The sequence below is a fragment of the Ambystoma mexicanum genome, chromosome 6p (genome assembly GCF_040938575.1).
Source record: "Ambystoma mexicanum isolate Mex_15411 chromosome 6p, UKY_AmexF1_1, whole genome shotgun sequence".
NCBI classification, from domain to species: Eukaryota; Metazoa; Chordata; class Amphibia; order Caudata; family Ambystomatidae; genus Ambystoma; species Ambystoma mexicanum.
In genome coordinates this window covers 720,148,830-720,174,843 of record NC_090935.1, presented here as the reverse complement: position 1 = coordinate 720,174,843, position 26,014 = coordinate 720,148,830, and the positions used below count along the sequence as shown (strand labels likewise).

General features: G+C 48.3%; 1 protein-coding gene across 4 annotated transcripts in view; it reads left to right on the top strand.

Moving 5' to 3' along the window:
- Nucleotides 1-26,014, top strand: part of TMEM161B (transmembrane protein 161B) — a 919,424-nt gene that overhangs the window by 829,228 nt on the left and 64,182 nt on the right. For all 4 annotated transcript variants that reach the window (XM_069627595.1, XM_069627592.1, XM_069627594.1 and 1 more), the window contains one exon: nucleotides 23,991-24,087. In XM_069627595.1, the coding sequence (XP_069483696.1) occupies nucleotides 23,991-24,087 (97 nt within the window). The remainder of the gene's footprint in view (nucleotides 1-23,990; nucleotides 24,088-26,014) is intronic.

The following is a 26,014-nucleotide window of genomic DNA, read 5'->3' as shown; positions in this document are numbered from 1 at the left end:
ATAAAAAACGGAAATTAATCAGAATTTTACCAATTTGGATTTTTGAAAATAACATTATTTCGAGGGGATTGGGTCCTCCGACTGTGTCGACTGCCAGTCGCTCACGGCCAAGGCCTTGCGGGACCGCAAGAAGTTGTTGTCGGTAGATCGGGTGTCTAAGCCCCGGAAGTCGAGGTCTACGGGGCTTTCGACAGATGACTCGAGAGGCGACTCTCCGCGTCATCGTCGGAAGTCCAGTGGGTCTCCTTACAGGAGTCGGTCTCGCCACTCCTCTGACTCTTCCAGGCATTCCCGGAAGCGCCGGCATCGGTCGCCTTCCCCGTCCTCTTCCGAGGACTCCGCCCGTCTGAGGGTCGCTTATCCCACCATGCAAGCGACACCAAAGGAATGGGCTTCCTTCGGGAAGCAGATGTTAGCGATTCTTGAATCGCAGGGCGCCGGTCCGTCCGCGCCTCCGAGTGGGGTCGGTCGGCACCGGTCGAGAGACACCGCTCGTACGCCTTCGGGCTCGAGTGGTCGGCACGGCTCGCAGGAGAGGTCCGGCTCGGACAAGGGTAGCCGTTCTCGCCATGCCCGTTCCAGGTCCCGGTCCTCGACGCGCTCGAGACCGCGTGATCCTGTGCAGTCTTCGAGGAAGATTTCGATGGCTGTGGCGCCGAGGTCATCGACTATCTCTCTCGAGTCTCTGTCTCCGAGGGGGTCGTCTACGCTGTCGGCGCCTAGGTCGTCGAGAGACACGCTCGGAGCTTCGACTTCGAGGCCTGTGTCGACGCCGTCGATGCTGGCGGCGATGCAGCTGACGACGCCGATTCTCTCGACGCCGATTCTCTCGATGCCGACTCGTTCGGCGCCCTCGACGAGTTTCGAGGTGGTGGTGTCGGAGGGGCCCTGTGGTACGGGGTTAGCCCTTAGAAAGGCTCTGGCTAAGGTCAGGCATAGCTTTGGTCCCCAGGTGTCTTCCTCTCACCGCCTGGAGTACATTTCGGAGGGTGATGAAGGCTCTGATGAAGGCTTGGTTCCGGTTACGATGCCAGATGAGCTTCTCTCGGGCCATAGCCAGTTTGATGACCTGAGGCAGTCACTGCATGATGCCAGTGGACTGGACACCTCTCCGGAGGTGGAGTTTTGTAGGCTGGAGCCTGGCACTCATACCGATTCTTCGTACCGGCGCCTTATGTCTCGGGTCACCGAGTACTTGGTATGGTCGGCTCCCCCAGGGGAGTTTGTTCAGGATGATCTCACAGACATCCTTGGTCTTGGTCGGCTTGGACTGCTCCGGAGAGTCTCCCGGCAGTGGGTAAGTCTTTGTCGCGAAGATACCAGCCAGCCAGTAGCGACCCCTGCTACTTGTCCAGGCACCCCACTCCGGAGAGTTTGGTGGTGCAGGCAGCTATGGCCCCGGCAAAGCAGGCGTCATACCCTATCATTCCTCCGGATAGGGACGACAAATGTTTTGACGGCTGGGCGAAGAAAGTGTTTTCTTCAGGGGGCATGGCGCTTCAGGTGGCCAACTCCATATGTGCCTTGTCTCGTTTCACACACACTCTGTGGAACTGTGTTGCTTTAGCGGCTTAACATATTCCCGAAGGTGACGAACGGGATGGTTTCCTTGCAATGGTTCAAGATGGCAAGGATGCCATGTGTGAGGCTGTTCAGTCGGGTTTGGACATGGCAGATTGTGTCAGCCGGTCTATGGCGGCGATCACCGTAAGACACCGGTTTGCGTGGTTGTGGAAGTCTGGGTTCGCTCCTGATGTGCAGTCCTGGCTCCTCAACATGCCCTTTGACGTGAATATCTTTTTGGCAGCAAGGCTGACGAGAGCCTTGAGAGGTTGCAGTTAGACTACCTCTGCCTTTAGACTACCTCTGCCTTTTCGTCCTAGGGGACAACAATGGAAGGGAGGTTCCTTTCGCTATTACTCGTCCTTCAGTAAAGCGAGAGGAGCTATCAGTCAAAGAGGCCACCGTAAGAGTGCCAGAGGTGGAAAACAGGATACTCAAGGTGCCAAGGCCGCTTGGGCAGTTGCCTCTTGGCCCTCCGGCACCGCCGCAGCCGGTACCAGTCCCATGGTTCGCCGGTTGGGGGAAGGCTGGCGCAGCATCTTGTAGAGTGGCGTGCCATTACTTCAGATGTGTGGGTTCTGGAGATTATAACCCACGGCTACTGTCTTCCCTTTCGGCAGAGGCCTCACGACAATCCACCTGGGAACCTCTCTTTGAAGAGTCCGGATCCGCTCCTTGCGCAGGAAATTCAAGCCCTGCTGGGGAAAGGCGCCATTGAACTGTTGCCTGTAGCGGAGAGGAACAAGGGATGGTATTCCCCGTATTTTTTGATTTCGAAGAAAGACGGGGGATGCGCGGTTTGAACAAACTCCTCAGGAGGGACAAGTTCAAGATGGTTACTCTCTCTCAAGTCCTCCAGGCCCTTCAACTTCAGGACTGGTTGGTGTCTCTCGACCTCAAGGACGCTTACTTCCATGTGCCGATCCATCCCAAGCACAAGAAGTACCGGAGGTTCGCGGTTGGCGACTCGCACTTTCAGTTTCGGGTCCTGCCGTTCGGATTGACCTCCGCCCCGAGGGTTTTCACCAAGCTCATGGTGGTGGTGGCAGCGCATCTGAGGAAAGGGGGAATCACGTCTACCCCTAACTGGACGATTGGTTGATCAGGGGGAACTCTCCCGAGCAAGTCCTGGATCATCTGTCCGTCATCTGCCACTCCCTTCACAAGCTGGGCTTCTCCCTCAATTTAAAGAAATCCCATTTGACGCCAACACTGCGGCTCCAGTACATCGGAGCAGTGCTCGACACATCCCTGGGGCAGTGTTTTCCTCCCCAGGTGAGGGCTCTTCACATTCAGGAGATGGTGCACAAGTTTCAACTTGCCCAGAATCTCCCAGCGTCCAAGTTCTTGAGACTGCTCAGCCTCATGGCATCCTGCATTCTTCTGGTGCCAGAGGCTCGTCTGCGGATGAGATCTTTGCAGTGGGCACTCAAGCTCCAGTGGTCTCAGTCCTCCGGCAGGCTGTCGGACCCTGTTCAGGTGCCGCCCTCGGTCGCCCAGGACCTTCTATGGTGGGCTGTCAAAGGCAATCTGATGAAGGGGGCCCCATTTTGGCTGCCCTGGCTGGAGGTGACGATTGTGACGGACGCATCCCTCACGGGATGGGGAGCTCATGCCAACTAGTTGACAGTCAGCGGTCGTTGGTCTCTGTTGGAGTCCAGACTCCATATCAATCTGTTGGAGCTGAGGGCCGTCAGGCTTGCCCTGAAGGCTTTTCTGCCGACTGTGCGAGGAAAGAGTGTCCTGATTCTAATGGACAACACGGTGGCCATGCACTACCTCAACAAAAAGGTGGGGGGGCAGGGTCACTTCCTCTGTGCAGGGAGGCGATGCAGCTCGAGTTCTGGGCCATCCAGCAGGAAGTTTCGATCTCGGCTATTCATCTGGTCGGGGACGACAACGAGACGGCGGACGCTCTGAGCAGGCAGAGCACGATCTCTCACGAGTGGTAGCTGGCTCAGGAGATTCTCCTGGAGATCATTGCCCTTTGGGGGACCCCTCAAGTGGATCTCTTCGCCTCCAGTGTCAACCGGAAGTGCGAGAGGTTCTGCTTGCGGGAATTTCCTCCAAAAGGAGCCTTGGGAGACGCGTTCGTGGTGGAGTGGTCATTCCCACTGCTGCACGCGTTTCCTCCAGTCCCCGTCATCCTGCAAGTACTGCGGAGGTTACGGAGGTTCGGTTCCCGGATGATCCTCATTGCTCCGGCGTGGGCCCGGAGGACGTGGTATCCTGACCTTCTCGACTTGTCCATCTGCCCCCCACCTTGTCTTCCCTACCGAGACGATCTGCTGTCACGGGAGGGGGTCAGGTTCTCCATCCAGAGGTCAGATCCCTCAACCTTCACGCTTGGCTTCTGAAAGGTTGAGGTATAAGGATTGGGACCTCCCTGAAGACGTGATGGAGATGTTGCTCTCGGCCAGGCGGCCGGCAACAAAGTCTCTGTACCGTTGCCGTTGGAGAAAGTTCTGCAATGGTGCAGAGTGAAGAATGTGGATCCTTTTGAGTGTGACATTCCCATGGTTCTGTCTTTTTTGCTTTCCTTGTCCCATAGGGTCTTGCAAGTGGGGACCATTAAAGGTTACCTGGCGGCGCTGTCCATATTTAAGCGCTCGTCTGAAGAATGTTCCTATTTTAAGATTCCTTTAATTTCTCAGTTTTTGAAAGGGCTCACTAATGTGTTCCCTCCGTCACCTTTTCTGGTGCCCAGTTGGGATTTGAAACTTGTTCTTAAGTTTCTTATGGGTGCTCCGTTTGAGCCTTTGCATTCTTGCCCTTTGAGACTTTTAACTCTGAAAACTGTGTTTTTGGTTGCGGTTACTTCAGCTCGCAGAGTGAGTGAGTTACAGGCACTTTCAGTTAAGCCACCCTTCACTGTGTTTCATAAGGGCAGGGTTGTCCTTGGAGTTTGTCCTTCCTTTCTTCCGAAGGTGGTTTCGGAATTTCATTTGAGCCAGAAGGTTGTTCTTCCGGCGTTCTATCCTCCTCCACATCCTGGTAAGGAAGAGGAGGGGCTCCATAGGCTTGATCCTAGGAGAGTGTTGAGCTTTTATATTTCGCGCATGTCCTGGGTCAGAGTGGACGATCAACTTTTCATTGGGTACGCTGGAAAGCATTTGGGACAAGCTGTGACGAAACAGACTTTGTCTCGTTAGATTATTTTAGCTATCGCCGAGTGTTACTGCTTGGTGGGTAAGGACCCTCCGGCTGGCTTGCGGGCCCATTCTACCAGGGGAGTGGCTGCGTCTACTGCCCTGCAGAGGGGTGTTCCCATTCGTCACATCTGTGATGCAGCCACCTGGGCTTCGGTACATACTTTTTTACGTTACTACTCCCTCGATTCCATCCGAGGCCAGGATCTGGCCTTTGGCAAGGCAGTCATTTATTCCGCAATTTAATTGGGCATGCTAAATTTGTGTTCTAAATTCTTTTCCCACCTCCTTGCTTGGTACTGCTTTGGGAGTCTGTCATAGATCTGGAATACGTCAGAGGACCCAATCCCCTCGAAGAACAAGTTACTCTCTTACCTGGTAACGTTCTTTCGATGGGATAGTCCGATGACGTATTCCATATCGCTCCCTCCCTACCTTCCCCGCTGCAGAATTTCTTATGCGATTGCAGTTTGCGTTCCGCAAGGCCTTGTGTGTCTGACTGGAAGAAAACTGGTGTCACACGTTCTGGGGGAAAAAACTACAACTGAGGTTACGGGCGTCGTGCGTCCTACTTATGACATCGGGTGACGTCGGCCGTCGGAGGAGGTCCTCGGGGACGGCGCATCGACGGTCATCAACGCAGGACGCAGACGCCGAAAATTTTCCAAAGCAGCACAGCTGTGGACATTACCTGTCATAGATATGGAATACGTCGTCTGACCATCTCATCGAAAGAACGTTACCAGGTAAGAGAGTAACTTGTTCATTTGATGTTACTAATTGACAAAAACTTTCTAACCAAGTTTTACAAGAACAAAGTTGCTTAAAAGAACATCCTGTCACAAATGTCAATAGGATCCTAATGATGCCTATTTGTGTCCACCTTAACCAGAGAAAGTAAGCCAAGCTGTAAACAAATGATTTAATAGAGTTTGAGATGTTAACAGCACTGTATGTCAATGGATGACAATTCAAAGTTAAGTATCCCATATAGACAAGGTGCCATATGTAAAGTTGGGGTGAGCATCATGTATTCCTCCAAAGCAATCAAGAGTCTACCTTTAGTCATTTCGAAAATCTAAAGTGACCTAATGCACCATGTGTGTCATGTAGGCCATTGTATATAAGAAAGAACCTTTAAAATCAACTCGCCCTTCTTCTAAGAGATTGAAGAAGAGGACTGTACAAAGCGGGATGTAAGGCCCTAAGGCTCAAATGTGGGGGAGCATTATGCATATTAAGATATCCATCCTGTTGTAAGGTAAAGCTGTCTCCGTTTTCCTAAACTAAAGAGAGCGAGAGCATAGGTTTCAGGGATGCGTTTTCAATGTTTAAGTCTAATGACCATGAACGCAGGGACACGGCCCATTGAAAAACGTACTTGAATGTAGCAGAATTTGTGAACAGGATCCTAGGTCTATGCGAGATGCGGTCAGGAAGCTCAGCTTTCCAGGAAATTCCAGTTCTATTGGAAAATCAATCAGTGGAGCCAGTTCCCCGCAAGGGCTTTTAGTTAACAAGTTTTGCGATTCACAAGAAGAACCTGGCAGGCCTGAGAGTAGTTCTCAATCTATACGTTCCCCTAGAAAAATTCATGATGGTGATGCCTGCTAACATTGCCGATGCTCCCTTTTCGGGAGATTGGATGCGCTCCTTGAACTTGAAGAACGCTTACCTGCATGTCCCCGTACCAAAATTCCCTATTCACGGTTCACGCCATTTTCAAGACAAATGTCTTCCATTTAGTCTAAATTCAGCACCTCCTATTTTCACAGCAATAATTAATGGGATTCTACTCAGGAGAGAGGGTCACCATATAGATCTGTTGCTGGACGACTGGCTAGTCCGAGCCAGTTCGCCAGAGGAGGCTACACCCTCCAGTCGGATTAATGCAGCAGGTCCCTTTTGACCTTGGTTTTTCACTCAATATTACTGTCTAAGAATTTAGTGTTCTTGGGAGTCAGGTGGAATACTTTAAGGGAAAACACATTCCCCACTCAAGAGATTCAGGGACATTCTAAGAGCGATCAACCACTTTCTCACCAAGCACAACCCCTCAGTGTGGTGGTACCAATACCGCAGTGGCTTCTGGTTTCATGTATTCTCACAGTTCCTCTAGCCAGGCTTAAAATGTGATCCTTATGGCTACATAAGCTCATTGGACGACGAAAGATGGTCTTAGTTGGCTAAGATCGCTGTTGTACTCTTCTTGAAAAAGGATTTGTTATAGTGAAAGCCCCTTAACTCAATGGTGGTCACTAAGACTTCTCTTTGGATGGTGTGGGGGCACTCTGAATTAATTCCGCTCACGTATATGGTCTCTATTGGACCGGTCTCGTCACATCAATTTTCTGACGCTTATAGCAATCAGCTTAGCGCAGAAGTCCTTCCTGCCCCTGATCCAGGACAAGGTTGTTTTAATCAGGACTGGCATTTCAACGGCCATGTCTTGCATCAACCAGCAGGTGAAGCCAAGTCTCCGTTCCTTTGCAAACTGGCATTAGCAATTTGGAATTCGACAACGAGCTAGGGCATTTACCTCAAAGCTATACATGGGAGACAACACCGAAGTAGAGAGACTAAGGGTGGGGAGGAGCACTTACAAATGGGAATTGCACCAGGCAGGGTTTTACCCAGTGCTTTAAACCTGGGGACAGCCGGAAGTGGATGTATTCGCCTCTGAGGTGGATGTATTCGCCTCTGAGGTGGATCTATTCGCCTCTGAGGTGGATCTATTCGCCTCTGAGGTGGATCTATTCGCCTCTGAGGTGAATCTATTCGCCTCTGAGGTGAACACTAAATGCCTATGCTTTATCTCTTGGGAACACATGGCAGGGGTTACCTTAAGGATGCATTTCAAATTCTGTGGAATAACCTTTGGTGCTATGTTCCCTCCAACCCCACTCCTGTAAAAGGTGATTCATAATTTCAGGGAGTCATCTGGCTGCAGGATGATTGTGGTATCCCCGATCTGGCCGTCCAAAGTGCAGTTCTCAGATCTAATACATCTTTCAAGTTCAGATTCAGTACCATTGCAAGCAAACATATATCACCTGCTGACACAGCATGGAAGGGCGTGGTTTGTGGTAATCCTTTCTGCCCCTGTCACCCTTACCCTAGCAATGTGGTTCCTGAGAAATTAACTCTGGGTCGCCTGTGGATGTCAAATCAAAATCTGCAGGTCATTCAATGAACATGAAAGGAATGGACCAGAGTTCAGTACAAGAGTAAGTGGTCTAATTTCTGTTTCTGGGCTAACAGTGTTGACCCTCTCTCTTGCTCATTAAAGAATGTGCTGTTTTTAATGCCTACTTCGCCCAGTTCAGATTCCAGCTGGACACATTCTGGGTGTATTTGTTGGCAATTGGAGCCTGCAGAAATTTTGAATGTGTGGCGTTTTCTTCCTCTAACCCATTGGTTAAGACGTCTGCGGGGATTAGTGAGAATGTACCCTGCGGTCAGTCATCCTTCACCTGTGTGAGACAGTAATGTGGTATTAGCAGCATTGGCCCATCACCCCTTTCAACCAGTGGTCTCCACAGACATAAAATGGGTTGCATGGAAAACTGCGCTAATAGTGTTAACTTCAGCATGCAGTGTAGGCAAAATGCAAGCTCTAGCAACTTCAGAACCTTATACAGTCTTCCATAGGTACAAGGCGGTGCTCCGTACCCGCCCCACGTTTTTGCCCAAGGTCTTCATGGCCTTCCATATTAACCAAGAGATGGTGCTTTCCAACATTTTTTCCAGATTCGGAGACAGACAAAATTATACATTATCTAGATGTGCGTCAGGCACTAAAATTCTTCCTTAGCAGAACTAATGCATTCAGTAAGTGAGAGGCCAGTTTCATTGAATTTGGTGGGGTCTCCCCAGTTAATCGGCATCCAAAGGCTTGATCGCCAGATGGATGGTATCAGCTATTTCGGAAGCATACAAGCTGCAGCACAAACCTCTCCCTGTAGGGATTCACGTGCATGCAGTCAACACTGAAGCCACAGCAGTAGCCTTCTAGAGGCAAGCTTCGACTACTTGGGCTTCCCTCCCCGCCTTCTGTAAGCTTGACTTTTTAGACACCGACTGTAAGTGAGATGCTGCTTTCAGGTAGGCAGTCTTGGTTTGAAACCAAAGCACAGTAATGTTGCCTCCTACTTTATTGGTGGCTGCGTTTAAATCGCCTCTAGAGTATGGAGGAAAGGGGATGGGATGTAGGAGTAATAAAGCTACTCACTGTAGTTACTGGAGTACTCCTAGTCCATAGTTGCCTTTCCTCCAAACGAGCCAGTATCCATCCCCCAAGAAAAAGATCAGTAGGCTACACAGAGGTCTTGTGTCCGCTGCTACAAAGGGGACAGCGGTGAGGCACCAGAGTGCAGGGCTAGCAGGTCCTTGTCATGCCTTCATCCATGCCTCCATGCACTCTTTTTTTAAAGGGGAAATGTGCTTTTTTGTGGGGCAAAATGCTTCCTGTACCATCTCTATGCAGGATTGCCCCATACAGTACGGAAGAAAGGGGACTGCACTAGATGTACTCCAGTCACACTGGTGAGTAACTTTGAATTTCCTTCTTTGTCAGATGAAATCATTTTTCTGCAAATTGCAAAGCTTCTAAGAAAAGGAGTTTAATTTCAGGAACTAGTGTGTTTCTCAACTCATGCACTCCTGCCCAAAGTAGGTGAAAGCCTTGGGTCTTCATCTTTTGAACAGATTTCTCAAAAACCATGACCTTCTCCTGACAATGCACTGGGCAAATGTCCATCCAAAGTATGTGTCCCTTAGCATAGATTATCCCAATGGACAGGGCAAGGTGCCACCAAATGACAATGCTCGCAAGGGAAATGCCACCCAATGCGTATCCAAGCAGAGCCGGCTTCAGATATGGGTGATGCACCCAGTCTCCCAGGGGCCCACATCAGCCCCACTGTTACGCCAGCATGAAGTAATCCAACAAGGGTACCACCATGCTGGCATATAGAAGGCTTCCCATTGCAATGGAAAGCACCCCAGCTCCCGTGCTGGAGCGGGGAGTCAATGATTTCAACAGAGCATGTGGGGCAGCCTTCAAATGGCATAGCAGCAGCGCTCTGTTGGAATGGGTGCTTTCCATTGCAACACAGCTTCACCAGCATGGCTCTGCAAGGCTGCCCCAGGCTGTTGTGGCAGATGAACTACAAATATAGTGCCCCCCTTTGTGGGGGGGGGGGGTGCAACAGATATCTTCATTCCTTGTGCGCTGCCAGGGCATATTCTTGCACTCCATGCAGTGGTAGGTAGGTAACTATGCACGTAACCATCCACAGCAGCATTAATGTGCATGTAAGCACCTACAAATATGTTCAGCAACCATGTGTGACGAGAAAGGTCAAATGCCCCCACCCCAACCGTATGGAAAGGCCACATTGGCAGAACAAGCGCAAAGAGCATCTACAAATGTGCACCCTCAGCAGACACTTTTTGGCCTGCAATCCACCATACCCTTCAGTTCACATGTGTAGGATGTCCCTCCACCATGTAGCATGTTTGATTAGCAAGCACACAGTATGCATGATGACTGACAGCATGTAATTTGTCACCAAACAGGTTAACAGGCGACTCGGGAGGAGGAGGATAGCCCATCTACATCCCATTGCCGGGCCTCCACGGCTACATCATCAGCCACCACCCTCCCCTCCCTCCAACAACCAATGTGGATTTAACAGGGGAGCCCGCCGGTGGCAGTCGTGCAGGGGGCACTGCGCATCCACCCAACTGGCCCATCAAACACCCTCATCAACTGAGCGGGACAGCCAAATTCATGGACAGCATGGCCAGGTGTCAGAGAGTGACTCGGACGTCAGGTCATACGGGTCACAGTGCTTCAGCCCGAGCCCTCCCCATAGCCCTCAACCCACTCGCCGTGCCAGACAGGATGAAGCCATGTTGTTGCTGAATGCAATGGAGCAGCGCCAGGTGGGCCTGTAAACACTTGCCTACGTGCAGGCCATCCTGGACTGTGTCCAGGGTGCCGCAGAGAGCGTAATGGAAACATTGACAGGTGGATGTTAAATCTGCCGGCCTCCCCAACTGTCGGAAGGTGGGTGCGGGAATTGACCGAGGACATCTCACCCTTTGCCGAGGCTATGCAGCCCAATGTGTTGTTGACCATGCAACACATCCAGGTACACGGGTCTGAACAATCCAGCTCCATCACCCCCAAAAAGGGATCCCTGCCAGAACCCCGAGGTGCCGCGCATACTAGCTCCAAAGGTGCTGGAGGAGACCAGTAAGGGAAAGAGGTCACGCAAGTGACTGGACATTTGTAGATGGGCACAAGGGTGTGCTGGGGATGGTTGTGCGGTGAGGGTGTGTGTATGTTGGGGATGCTGTTGTGGGGAGTGGGATGGAGGGTGTGTTGGGGATGGGGTTGTGTGGAGGGGGGAGGATGTGATGGGGTTGTGGATTTCCACATGTCCACATTAAATATCAGTTCACTTGAAGCAATGCTCGGACATTCCTTTTTGTGTACACGTGTTTACTTCTTGACGTGACAATATTTACAGTGGTGCATAGCATGTGGATTTCCATGTAATCAATAAAATTGGCTAGAGTTCTTGGTGGACCATACTAATTGTCCTTTTCATCTCAGTTGACGGTTGTCATTCTAAAAACCAATCTGAAATCCATATTCCACCTCATCTAACCAACTTTGAATACCCATTAGCCTGCTGCCAAAATGGTGATTGGGTCGCTAGTGTATGAAATGCTCTCCACCTGCACCCAAAACAGGATCAACAGATACTAACATTTGGAAAAGGTCTCACAACCACTCAATGCATTGCATACCCACTGACTTCTGTCCAGCTTCTCCGAAAGTGCCTAGATGCCATTCCAGGGCCGTGAGCTGCACTTTACAAGAAAGTGGACAAAACCTAACACACTCCCTCAGCGCGCGCACACACACACATTGCACTCCCTGTTAACCACAGGCTCCCACCCGTAAGTACTTTGAACATCACAGTTGTTGTAAGTGGCAAGATTGTCCAAGCAACAGTCATGATTCAACTCCTTGGTGACCCTCTGGTGGGTGGTGTACAGATTGTCTTTGCTAGCGCTATTTCACACTATGAAGAATCTGTGGATGGAACATTGTACATACAGAAAGAACATTATCAAAGCTAAGTAATTTGTTTCATACTATAGTTACTTTTATTACGGTATTTCTTAAACCCATTTCCTGCAGAAGATCCTGGTAGTTCTCAATCCTCCTTTCCTAGAAGATCATTGACTCCAATCTCCTGCCCCAGTCTGTCTATTTTATGGAAAGACCTAAAGAACAAGACTTGGCACAAGAGCTGTTGGGCTGGGAGAAAGCATTCAGAAGTGGTTGGAACCAGTGGGGCGAATGAGTGCCTGTCTCTCAATCCACTAGTTGCTTGTGCTCTCTGCCCTGACATCAGAGGAGATTTCCATGTTTCTGGAGGAAGAGCGCTAAATGTCTGCAAAAATTTAATTTTTTCATTTATAAAGCACACTAGGCCCAGGCATATGAAGGTGCTGCTTACATAATGTACATATTATGAACAGAAAAGTTTGCATATTACACAGTGCACTAATTCAGCAAGTAAGTGTCAGTATAGGCTATGTTCATGGCAGGTTCAAGGAAAAAAAGAAAGGTTTTGAGCTGTTTCCTGAAAGCCAATAGGATTGTTCAGCTCTTAGTCGCAGACGTAGGTCATTCCAGCACTTGGCAACAAGCACCGGGAAGCTGGACCCTCCCGATCTGGTTCTTTTGAATCTAGGGATTGTCAGTTGGTATGAGTAGGCAGAGCCGGTGGGCCTGGTGGATTATGATTTGGAGAATATTTTAGAAAGATATCTAGGAGCAGGAGTTTGGTGGGCATTTGTGTATGACGGTCAGAGATTTAAAGGTAATGCGGTCCTGGATGGACAGCCAATGTGCTTGCCTTATAGTTGCAGAGATGTGTTGATGCTTTGGTATGTTAAGGGCTGCTCTTAAGGCATTATTCTGAATTGTTTGAAGCTTGTGGATATTGGTTGCTGATCGTCCTCTAAAAAGTGCATTACAGTAGTGAAGCCTTGATCCTATGATGGCTCTAGTCATGGTGAGGCAGCATTCTGCAGTCAGGAATGGTCTGCACGCGTTAATTAATTTTGATATGTGGGCTGCTGAGGAAGTGATCGCATTTACCTGTCTTTGATTGACAGGGTGGCTCCCAGGTAGATTCCCAGGGATTTGACATTGACAACCTGTATGGTGATGCCCTCAATGATAAAATAATTGTAAGAGTGGCTAAGGTTGCTGAGCGTGCATAGTGAGCCAACCACCAAGATTTCTGTCTTCCCATCATTGAGGCAGAGGTGGTGTAATGGCATCAAGAACTGGGTACTGTGGTATACTGAAGAAAGGTTTGAGGAGTCTGTGGAATAGTTGCCGGTAAGAGGGAGTAGTATCTGTGCATCGTCTGTGTAGTTTGTGTATGAAATTCCTTTCTTGTCAAGTTGGTCGAATGGTGGCTTTGTGAAGATATTGCCAAGTGTTGGAAAGACGCATGAACCTTGTGGGACACCTCATGTGGCTGTGGCTGATGTTGCTGCAGTGCTGTGTGAGAAGACTCTCATGGTTCTCTCAGAGGGAAATGAGGAGGTCCAGGCGATGGCATCAGGCCAGAAATGAGCGGCTGAAGCCAGATGTTGGCAGATGATTTGGTGGCCTACCAAGTCAAAGGCTGCTGATAAATCGAGCAACAGGAGAAGCACCGATTTACCAGCAAATTTGATCTCGTCCAATTGGTTCAAGTATAAGAGGGTGGATTTAGTGCCACTACCTTGACAGAAGCTCGACTGACGCATGCCTAATAGATTGGGAGTATACCGGAAGCATTGAATCTGCAAGTAGGCTGCACAGACTAGAATCTTTAGCACAAAGGGGACAGTAGTTGGTGGCTATATTGGGGTTCAAGGTCATTCTTTTTTTAGGAGGGTTAGGACCCAAGTGTCCTTTAGGCTGGAAGGTACGGAGCAGGAGACAAAGGATGGGTTAATGAATGAGGCGATGAATGGAGCCAGCGGTTCCACGCAGTCCTTAATAACAGTGGCTGGACAAATGTCACCCTGGCTGCGGGAATGTTTTAGGCCTTTGATGTTTGTCATCTCAAGCTCGGAGATGGATTTATAGTGAAACAGCGGGGCATTGAGTACTGTAGTTACAGGCCCCGTATGGACAGACGAGGGCGCTTCAATATTCAGGGAGTCTTTTTCTACTGCTAATCTTTCTCTAAAGCTTGTCAATGTCTTGCAGTAGTGACTTTTGGATGTTGGCACACCAGGCACTATTAGGTGCAGTCACTAGATCTGCGGCCTGCTTAGTTTAGATGCCCGCTCTCCCTGCATCCTGATTGGATGCCGCATAGTGAAGACATCACTAGTCCCTGGAGCGGGTAGGGCAACGCTGGCTCCACAGCAAGGAAACACACCAAGGATAGAGTAGACTCGTGTCTGGCCCTCAGCACCTAAAATGGATGCACAGCCTGGGTGCCCCTTTCTTCCACCCAGAGAAAGACATGCTGAAACACATCATATAGGCCCACTTGGCTGATTAATACCTGCTCAGTTTCTGAGAACCATTCAAAGATGGCCATCGCTCGGGTGTAGCCCCTAGATCTACAGCCTGCTTCATTTGGACACCCACCCTCTATGCATCCTGAATGGATGCCGCGTAGTGAAGACATCAATAGCCCCTGTGACACCGGCCCCACTGCATGGACACACTCCAAGGATAGGATTGACTCCTGCCTGACCATGGATGGCCCGATGCCCTTGTAATACAAAGGTACATTGTGTTTCATAACCAAGCCTCTTATAAGAACCTGTCTGACCCCCCCCCACCGTAAGCCCTTCCGTCTCTGATACCCACCCCATCCTCTCCTTACCCCCTACGCGCTCCTCAAACTAATCCTGTTAGCCAGAAACCGCCCTAGCACATCCAAAGCTGCAAACTCGCAAGAGATTCTTGAAAACCACAACAAGCAGCCCAAATCTCCTAAGCATGTCCATGAGTCGACTCCCACTGTGCAGCCGACACACCACCCATTGAAACATACATTCATCCAACTATTTATCAGTAGTCTGCATTGGGCCTTATAGGTACATGCGACTCTGTGCGCACTCAATCACCAGATACCTGCCCGCCTCTCCATGATGCGGCAGGCACTCCCTTATCAGCATCCCTGATTAATGTCTTGATCATTTAGAAACAACTTTCAAGAAAGTATAATTGTGTGACACAGGTGGGGTTCGTTTTCAACCTCAATATTACCAACACATCTTGTATCTAAAGTCCTCCTGGGATCACATATTAATTAACACTATATATGCCCATAGAATAAAAGCATGGAATGTTAGTTGGAGTAACCTGCAAGTCCTGCCTTTGTTTTGTACTGGTTTATGATTGTCTTCTTCTAGATCTACTTTGCACCGGATTATCGTTGGTCCGTGTACGTGATGTGTATATGTTGTAAATGTCCCAGGCAGGGGCCTTGAGGTTGTCTATCTGATATTTTCTAGTGGCCCCTTTGATATAATTTTAATATTGCCCAACGTCCTGATAAATGACCTGCCTTTTAACTCTGTTTGCAGTACCTGTGAGGGGTTACATAAAGCCTCATCTGAAATGGCATTTCCCTTTTAGCAATCTCTTATCATTTGGGTTTCCCTTAATGTGTTCACTACCACTGAAATGTATATATCACCCTTGAACAGTAACTAGGCTTCTGATGCTTGTTAATCTGCTTAGAATCACATGCTGTGCATATGGTCCGACATCCAGTGGTAACCGCAGAGTATTGCATCTTGTCTTTCGGGAACGAAAGGGGCCGTCGGTATAGGCGTGTCTGTAACACTATCTCTATCGTAACGTGTAGTGTGCCCAAAATCCCTCAGGCGCTGAAGTCCCTCAGCTTGTTTTTTCCTGCCCAGATAACTGGTTGCCCTATAGCGGTGCTCTTCAGAAGAGACATTGTTTATCTTTAGACCTACTTTGTTGGTTATTTCCCCTTCAGTCACTTCGACAGAGAATCAACAACGTCGTCGGAGACTGCGGGAAGTTTCGACGATGGTGGAGTTCGGGGCCTAAAATCCGGCGGCTGAGCCATCCAAGTGGCCGGGCTCTCAGACCGGCCTACACAGTAGGGAGAGTGGGGTCGGGGTGGCCATATCTTTCATTATGTCTCTACTCTTTCCCCCTCTTTGCCCTCTAGGTCTGGTCATCTTTGTTTATACCTTTTCGCTATGGAAAGGATTCCATTTAGGTTCTTCCCTAAGTGTAGGGTCAGGTACCCGTGCAAAGACGAGCACATAACGTGTAATTCTGGTCTACCCCTAGAGCATGACGAGAAGTGGTGTGTGGCGTGTAAGCTCCTTCGGCCTGAGACCCTTAAGGAGTGCCGTGTAAAGCGGTGGGCTGCGTACGGTATGTCGCGGGCAGAACCCTCTTCCCCCACCACCACACCCGCCGAAAGTGACTGGGGCACTGATGATGACCAGACATCCGTATCGGATGTCGTCGACCTTGAGGCGGCTGCTTCTAGATCCGCCATGCCCGTCCCCGCTAGGCCTGATGTAAGTCGCGCTTCGGGGACAACACACGGCGACAGAGGCGTACAGAAACCACAAAACACTAAACACACAACCCCTCCACCGATTTTCGATGGTTCCGTCAAAAAAGGTGAAAGCACCAAGAGGACCGCTGAAAATTTTGACAGAATCCTCTGGTCTGATAGATCAGCAGCCTTCCCCGCATCCGCAGCAGCGTCTTGCGACTGGGCATTCCAAAAACAAGGGTGCTACCCCAAAATCGGTTTTACATGTGAAGCTCGGTCATCCGACTCTCCGGCGCCCCCTAACACCTTGGTAGGCCTGAAATCTAATCTTAGGCCTCCTAGCCTTTCCACGGATGAAAAATCTACCACTAGGTCCTCTGATGCCGCGGTAGACGGTAGATCTACCGCTGACCCTTTGACTCACGCCGATTCGGCAGAGATTGAGGATAGTATTGCGAGGATTACTTCGGCGGTTGGGCTGACGCCTAATATACCGTCGAAACGCATGGAACGTGTCGCGGACAAGCCTAAAGACACGCCATGGTGCCCCAGTTCTCGCGAAACTTAAGAGGACAGTCCAGAGCTGTTAGGGAGAATTCTCTGTTTAGGCTGAATTTCCTAACCTAGTGAGTCCCCCAGCAGCTTTGCTGGATTTTTGGGGTTTATTTCTTTTCTCCTGCCAAGAGTGAGACTCTTCTACCCTCACTCTTGGGCATGATTTGAGTGTGTTTATTTGACTCTAGATGTGTTTAATGGGCTATGGGGTTTTTTACTCCATAGGGCTTCATGTGTTTTTGTGATGTGTGTTACACAGCACCCTTAGTGCAGTAACACAGGGGCCTCATAGTGACCCCCCAGTATAGACTCCATACCCTGGGACTGACTACTGTCTCCCAGGGCATGTAAAGTCACCATTGACTTTACTAGTCTTGAATTCTGAACAGAACCAGTACAAACCATTATATTGTGGATGTACTGGCTGGGGCAATTTGATTGCCCCGGGGTCTGTTGGTCGAGGGGGCACGTCTCCGTCCCCCCTGATCGAGTTTTGGCTGGTGGCAGTGGATACTACTTTTTATATTCAACCGCAAATATTTCTCTATGGGATTTTCCCATTGTTCGAGGCTACTATCTTTATTTATTTAATTACGATAGCCTCGAACATACCGCCGGTTTATTTAATTATTATTAATTCTCCGGTTGGTATTTTTTGCCAAAACTCTGTTCTAAAATGGCGTTTGTGTTCTCTTCTGTGACTCCAACCCAAGTCGAGCCCTTTGTTCCACTTTTTTGGCGGGCTTCTCGACAGAAGCCCTCCAAAGAGGTGCCACTCTGTCTGGGGTACTTAGGAGGGGTGGAGGGGGATTTAGGCACCCTGGACTGAGTTGCCTAGGCAACTCAAGTCGCACTCCGTCCTGATTGTCCCAAGTGGTGAGCCGGCCGGCTCACCACTTAGCATGTTTGAGTGACAGCTTGGCTGAGTGAATGGGGGTTTTCTGCATAAAAGCAGGGCTTTGGGGACCGGAACTTCAGAAGTCGCCACAGGACCTAAGAATCTGACGAGGGAGAAGCTGAGCCGACCTGCCACGATGACACCACCGGTGGAGCCCTGCTGGACCGTCTCACCACTTTTCCCAACGACAGAAGAGATATCCCGCCGGAGAGTCTTCTTCCTTTGACTGGTGGGGATAACCAGTTTCACCGTCTTTTCGCCTTCCCGACGCATCTCGTGGCCGCCTTGCCTGTGCCAAGCACCCCGGCAACCGGAATACCATGTTTTACCACGACCGCGAAATAAAGGGTAATACCTTTAACCGGAAAACTCTGCGGCTGGTTTCTTCCCTGGCAGTGCAACGACCTTCATCTTTCCTCCAAGTCGAGATCTTCTCTTCCCCTGGACGATGAGACTTGCACCCGCTGCCAGGAACAACTGCCACCGCTGGAGGATCCTTCCCACTTAAGGTATCGTGTCCCGCCTGGCTTCCCTTGCCGCCGACTGTACGGGGTAGATTTAGCCCCCGGCTTTCGAACCTGGGTTAGCCTGGGACACCCTGGCTAAACTTTTCTGAGCCTCTCTAAACTCTTTTCGAACTCTCTGCAAGACTTTCTAAGCCTAGTGTAACTGTGTGATCTTGGGCGCATTTGTGCTCTGCTCTCTCTAAGAGTGGGCCCAGCCTATGGACTTTGGCTCACAAGTGACTTTTGCTCTTCTGCCTTGCTAATGGTGTTCCTAAATCTTAGAGTGGTGTACCTTTCCATAGACTGTCTTTTTCCCTCCCTTCTTCATAAACTTATTGGAGTGCCATCTATAGTTAAGCGCTCACCTCTGTATGGAAATAAGTGGTGTTAACTAGGACTTATCTGATAAGGAATAAGGGTTGTATATATTATAATAGTAACTGTGTTTATAGTGTTTTACAATAAGAGTGCTGGAGTGTTTCAAACAGTGTGTTTTTAAATAAATAATTATATACTTTGATACCAAAGCTCTGGTCAGTGTTTGCTTGTATTATTGTGTCTGAGTGCCTATTGTGTATACTTTGCATACTGCCTAACTCTTCTTGAGGGAAGTCTGACTGCTCAGCCACAGCTACCAGGTAAATCTGGGTGGTACAGACTGCTACCAAGTGGGTTTACTGCTAACACCTGTAGTCCTAAATCTTTTGCAGTGTACCCAAAGGGAACTGCACAGGTTTCTTCCTAATAGGAGCCTCTACCCAACACCCTTGGGGACAAATTTCGACGCCAAAGAGAGGACAACGTTTTTCCACCTTTGGGCCCTGCTGGTTCATGTAAGTGGACCAGGGAGAAATTTGAAGGATGTATGGACCGTCTAGAAAGGATTGTCTCTGGTTCTGAGCAACCTTCCCCTAAGAGATCTCGTGAAGCCCCTATTATTGGTCAGTTTCACGTTTCCAGGAAAATCTTGACTCTCAGCCTTCGGCTGCTGCCTACCATGAAGATGTGGTCCAAATGGACACTTACCAGGACATCTATGGCGAGGAAGGAGACCCTTCTTAGCTGCAGGACTACCCTGATGATCATGCTGATGCCATGGACAACTGGGAAGAAACTTTGCAAGTGGAGCCTGAGCCATGGGCGCTCCCCACGCAAGATCAGGACACTGATGTCCTATGCCTGGATTCTCCTCCCACTACTCCGGCCCGTCAGGCCTCGTCTGTGGACGATCAAATGGCCTTCAATGCCATTTGAAGGAAGGCAGCACAGCATTTTCAGATCACCACCCAGGAGGTGGTACCCGAACTAGACTTTGTGGAAGACATTCTCAAAGAGAAACCACCCTCAAGCCAAGCCATTCCCCTCCTAAACTCTGTTAAGAGAAAGTTGGCCCTCTCCCTGGTCATGCCAGCTCAAACCCGGGCAGTGAATCCAAAAGTGGAAAAAACTACTTCGGCCAGCTCCTATAGACCCTTAATATATTAAAGGCCATGCCACCCCGACTCCTTGGTAGTCACTACCACCCGGAAACGAGCAGGGGTACCCCTTGCTATGGGAGAGGCACCTCCGGATAAAGAATCAAAGAGGTTGTATGCCTTAAGTAAGTGTGTCACCTCGGCAGCACCATCTGCAGATCTTGAATCAAGGGGTGGCAGCTCTGCTGGGAAAGGACGCCATAGAAGTTGTCCCTATTTTTCAGGTAAACAAGGGTATCTATTCAGTGTACTTCCTTGTACTCAAAAGGGACCTCACCATGCGCCATGTTCTAGACCTGCGCCCAGCGAACAAATGTATAAAACCTCAAATATTTTGTAAGGGAATGCTACAGGAGGTGATCCCATCGTTGAAACAGGGGGACCACATGGCAACATTGGACATGAAAGATACTTACTTTCATATTTCAATGTTGCCAGGGCACAGGAATTATCTAAGTTTCATGATAGAGGACAGGCATTACCAATTCAAGGTACTCCCCTTCGGCATTGCCTCGGCGCCAAGGGTGTTTACAAAAGTCCTGCCAGTAGTGGCAGCATATCTGCACAGACTATCCGTCCCGGTTTACCCTTACCTCGACGACTGGCTGATAACAGGGGACTCTTATGACACATGCTTTTTGAACACGCAGAAGACCGTAGACCTTCTGCGCAGTCTGGGATTCTCTATCAACGAGAAAAAATCCAGTCTAGTCCCCAGTCAAGTAAAACAATTTATGGGGGCTCTAATCCGGACGAAGGACGGCCTCGTCTTCCCCTCCAACGAGAGGTTTCAGAACATGCTTTTTCAGATCCCTCAATATGTAGCCAGTCGGGAGTTGATGGTATGCAAAGCCATGCGCTTGCTAGGTATGATGGCATCATACATATACTTGGTCCCCCGCGCTCGGCTGTGCATGCAAGAGTGGCTCAACAGCCAGTGGTGTCAGGCAGCGGACAATGGGAAGATCTGGTAGTTGCCTCACCAGCCCTCGTTCTCTCTCTGCAGTGGTGGTCGAGGGAAAACCTCTTGAAGGGGAAAACCTTCACCACCCCGCAGTGGAAGCCACTCTCACAACAGACTCATCTCTCACAGGGTGGGGAGCTCACCTGCTTCAGCAGACAGCGCATGGAGTGTGGACCCCACAAGTAGCATCCAACCATATAAATCTGCCAGAGCTATTAGCGGTGTTCAAGGCACAGAAAGCCTTTCAAACACAACTACAAGGGAAGACGGTGCTGGTTCTGACAGAGAGCACCACAGCCATGTATTACCTGAACAAACAAGGGGGCACACACTCTCCAGGGCTATCCAAGCTGTCCCAAAACATTTGGATGTGAGCGCTCAAATACAGGATGTTTCTGTTGTCCCAACACGTTCCAGGGGAACTCAATCTTCTGGCAGACGTGCTCAGCAGAGATTTCCCACTGCCCTTAGAATACAAATGGCGTCTGCACGAAGACATTGTGTCCAATGTCTTCGCAGAATGGGGCCTCCCAGAGATCGACCTGTTCGCAACTCAGGAGAACAGCCAATGCCAAGACTACGCCTCCAGGTACCCCCAGAACCGCTCCAAGGGGAACGGACTCTGGATAACATGGTAAGGAAAATGTTTTACGCTCCCCCCCCCCCCCCCCGACTCCCCTACTCAACAAGATAGTGCACAAGATGCACCAGGACCCAGTCACCATGATATTGGTAGCCACCATGTGGGCCCGTCAACCCTGGTTCGCTCATCTAATGGAAATGTCCCTCTCCCCACCAGTAAAACTACCCTACCAGTACAACATGTTGTCTCAGGACAGGGGGGAGGCCCTACACCCATGCCCACAAACTCTGAATTTAGCAGCCTGGCTCCTGAGGTCATAGAGTTTGGACACCTTCAGCTCCCTCAGAGGTGCATGGACATTCTCTGGGAAGCTAGGAAACCTAACACCCACTATTGCGATTCTAGCAAATGGAAAGGTTTAGTCATCTGGTCTAATACCAAGGGCGTCAATCCAATCGATTGCTCACCCACTCTCATTGTGCTGTACCTAACTTATTTGTTAGACGCTGGTCTGGTATTCAGTTCCCTAAAGATTCATCTTGCTGCTCTCTCAGCCTACACAACGTCACAACAGAAAGTGTTGTGGTGGAAAATACTGGTGATTAAAGCTTGTATGGAAGGGGTTAAGAGGATCCATCCCCCCATTTCTCACCCAGCTCCTGGATGGGATCTAAATGTGGTTTTAACCAGACTCATGGCATCTCCCTTTGAGCCAATGCATAAAGCAAGTCTAAAAGACCTTACTTATAAGACGTCCTTCCTAGTGACTATCGCTCCTATTAGAAGGGTTGGTGAACTACAGGCCCTTTCTGTTCTAGGCCCTTTTGTTACAGTCCACAGGGATAAGGTAGTTCTGTGCACTCATCCCAGATTTGCGCCTAAATTCGTCTCGAAGTTCCGTGTGAACCGATGGATCGAACTTCCCACTTTCTTCCGGAATCCCACTAGCATGACAGAAAGAAGTCTACACCACTAGATGTGCGCAGGGCAGTCATGTTTTACCTGGAAAGAACGAAACCACTGAGGAAGACGAGCCAGTTTTTCGTTTCAGTGGTAGATGGTAGAGAAGGAGATCCTGTCTCTAAATCAGCTATTTCAAGGTGGGTTGTCAAATGCATCACACTGTGTTACACTCTTGCTAAGAGAGAACTGCCCTTCAAGCCTAGAGCACACTCTACTCGGTGCACTGGGGCGTTCATGGAATTCATTGCAAATGTTCCCCTAGAGTCCATTTGCAAATCGGCAACCTGGAGTTCTGTACACACCTTTACAAAACACTATTGCCTAGACACACATTCTAGATCTGATTCTCAGGTGGGACAAGCAGAACATCTTTTCTCTACTGTTCCTTCTCACAACCCACCTCCAACTCCGGGTACTGCTCGCTAGTATATTCACAGCACGTGATTCTAAGCACATTAACAAACATCAAAAGACATACATTAGTCACGTAATAGCATTTCTGACGATTGTATCTGCTTAGATTCACATGCGCCTTGCCTACCTCCCCGCTCGGGGAAGAAGGAACATAGACATCTTTCTACTTTCTCTCTTCATTGTACTCCCTCACAATAGCTTTGGGCTCCCTCATGGCAGAAAAAATAGAATCAGAGGGACCTCGGCACGTGAGGGATTTTGGGTACACTACACGTCACAATAGGGATAGTGTTACAGACACGCCTATGCCGACATCCCCTTTCAGTCCCCGAAGGTAAAGATGCAATACTCCGCGGTTACCACTGGATGTCGAACCATGTGCACAGCATCTGAATCTAAGCAGATACAATCATCAGAAATGCTATTACGGTGAGTAATGCATTGGATATTAGAATTTGTTTTGGGTTGTGATACACTTGTTTGATGGTGCTGCTGTTCCAAGTGTTTAAAATATATGAGCAATTTGTAGCACTGAGTGTTAATATTACCTGCTGTCTGAACATCTATCTCTTTTTCTGGTGAACAATATGAACAATAAAGAAATATTGGATATGTTGAATTTATAATGAACTGAAATTAACTCTGTTTTGAATGTGATAGCCACTGAAAGGTGGTGTGCTTTTACCTTGGTTTTAAATTGTGACACAAACAGCTCTTTAGTACATAGTTCTTATATCTTCAAAGTCTGTGACTTGGAGATGGTGTTATCTTGGATAAGTGAAATCCATTTGATCATGGCTGGATGAAAGACTGAGTTGAAATCAGTGCACCCAGGTGTCAAAAAGAACTTACACATCCCTGTTCCTGGGAAAGGTCACATTTTAAAAATTGGACGAGCAGATTAAATGAATGTATTGCTTAATGTAGCTGGGGGAATGCGTTCTAGTATGATTTACCAGTCAGAGGTTTGAATCCGTGTGGGCTTCAAAAACTATCTTCGACATTGGCTAATTACGCAGATTTATTTTTCAAAATGTTTTTCTCGACTGGATTGGCAAAATATCTTTAGATCATAATTATAAAACTAAAGCATGAATAACATGATGGCCTAGTTAGTGCTCTTTGTAGAAAGAAGCATTTCCGTGCCAGCAGTTTGTTCACTAGCATGCCAGAGCAAATGGTACTTTCCAACAAAGATCAGTTTGTTAAAGCCTTTGTGTAATCTTTGCAATGGTATTGGAAAGCTGTTTTATTGTAACAACCATCCTTGTTGTTCGGATCCTGTGTACTCGGAGATACTCATGAGAATTGTATTGCTTTCAGGTTGCTCGTGTTTTTTATTACCTTTGTGTAATTGCACTACAATATGTGACACCGCTGGTGATGTTGCTTCACACGACCTTGCTTCTCAAAACACTAGGTAAGAATACCATAATAAAAGAAAGAAATAGTATTTTTGTTTGTTCTGTTTATGCTTGATCTTGCTGCTTTAGGAAGACTATAAAAGTTTCTTAGTATTGAAAGGTCATGTGTGTAGCTGCCAGTCGCAAAACAAAAGTACTTAAGTTCAGAGAACGGCGCCTGAGATTTCCAGCAGATGGATTTTTTCTTTTATGAAATAGTACAAAATAACATACACCCTTTACGTTGCTAGTAATGTTTGTGTGGGGGGAATTTAAAAGCCCTCCACTCGTGATCGGTCAAGGACACAGCAAGGAGAAAATGTGTGGAGACATTAATTACTCTGACCCATGGATTCTCTACAACACACTGAGCGGTTACCCAAAGAACCAAAGTAGTTATTCTCATTCAGGATGCAACATGGGGCAGCGATCAATCTGAAAGTTTTTCTTGTTTTTTCCATTTTGTATTTTGTTCATTAAACCAGATCTAAGTGAACGTGCCAAGAACGTCATCTAGCCCTAGTCAAATCATTTTAATTGTTTGAAGATGCATTGGTGTTAATGAATTAACCATTTCAGAATAAAAATCTTTTGTCCCCTTTTTAAATATTTGTTAGCACAATCTTTTTTTTTTCAAAATATTTTGATTATCACCCTCTTTTGCCGCCACAGTGCAATTACCAAAAATCTGTGCATGTGGATAGTAAACCAAAATGCTAGCTGTTACTAAATTGAAATCACTGGCTTGCTTTTGTTGTGCAATGAGTTTGACAACTGAAAACCACTCAGAAAAATCATTCTGTTCCTGAAATCCCCCCTTTTTTACTCATTTTGACTGTAAGAACACTATCCTAGGTTTCAATATGAAATCACAAGAGAAGGTTCCAATGACGAAATACATTATCTATTACAATTTTACTTCATTCAAATAACGTGCATACAAGTGAATAACCATCTTCAAGCTATAAGCTCTTTTCCTCAAGAATGTTTTTTCACTAAGTTCATGTGGTTGCTGTGGCATGGTGGAGTAAGGAGTCGCACAAAGATATGGCATATTTCAACAAGTTTTATTTTAAATATCAAGAAAAGTGTCCCACCCCACCCTATTTCTAAAAGGGTTATTCGTGCCTAACCAACTATAACTCAGGTGGTCGTCATCAGGGTGTTTGTCCAAATGAAAAGTGTCCGTCCTCTGTCCAAAACTACTCTAACCCTACCCCTTGTCTACCAAAGAGTTCAGCATTCAAATGAAAATAGGTCCAGGAGAATGGCCCCCTTCTCCTGGTAAACTGGTATAGCCTTCATCTCTTGCCCATCAATCTTTTGCTTTAGTTTCTGATTCAACAAAGAAAGTATAGGGAGGAGGGTGACTCCCTTCTCCAAAACCACCACACACATGCCCTTAGGACTGTTTTGGGATATTCTTTGATAATAGTCCTCAAGTCGCTTTACTTCTTTTCAAGGAGTTCTGAAAACTTGCTTTACAGTTCAGCAATTCTTCCCTCTCTTATGATGTTACGCAGATTGTCTCCAGATAGATCTTGTTGTCTAGGACCCACTTTAGTCCTAAAAGATTGTCACTGTGATGAGAGAGATTCCTACAGAGGCACTCCTGTATCCTAGACCTTCGAATATCACTATTGTGACGTGGGAGATCACTCCCGAGATTCTCTTGACTCTTGATTCATTGGGTATCCCTACCATGATGAAGATTATCTTTGAGTCTTTCTTGACTCCTAGTTCTGTGAGTATCACAACTGTGAAGAGAGGGATTACTCCAGAGGCTTTTTTGACTCTTGGTACTCTGGGTATCACTATTGTGATGCGCGAGAGTACACCTGATGCAGCTTCCACTCTGTTCTCCCTGGACCCCACCTGGGTATCACACGGTTCCTGTTACCTTGCTGGTGCTGGGAATGCGTATCCGGTTCTTCCCAGGGTCAA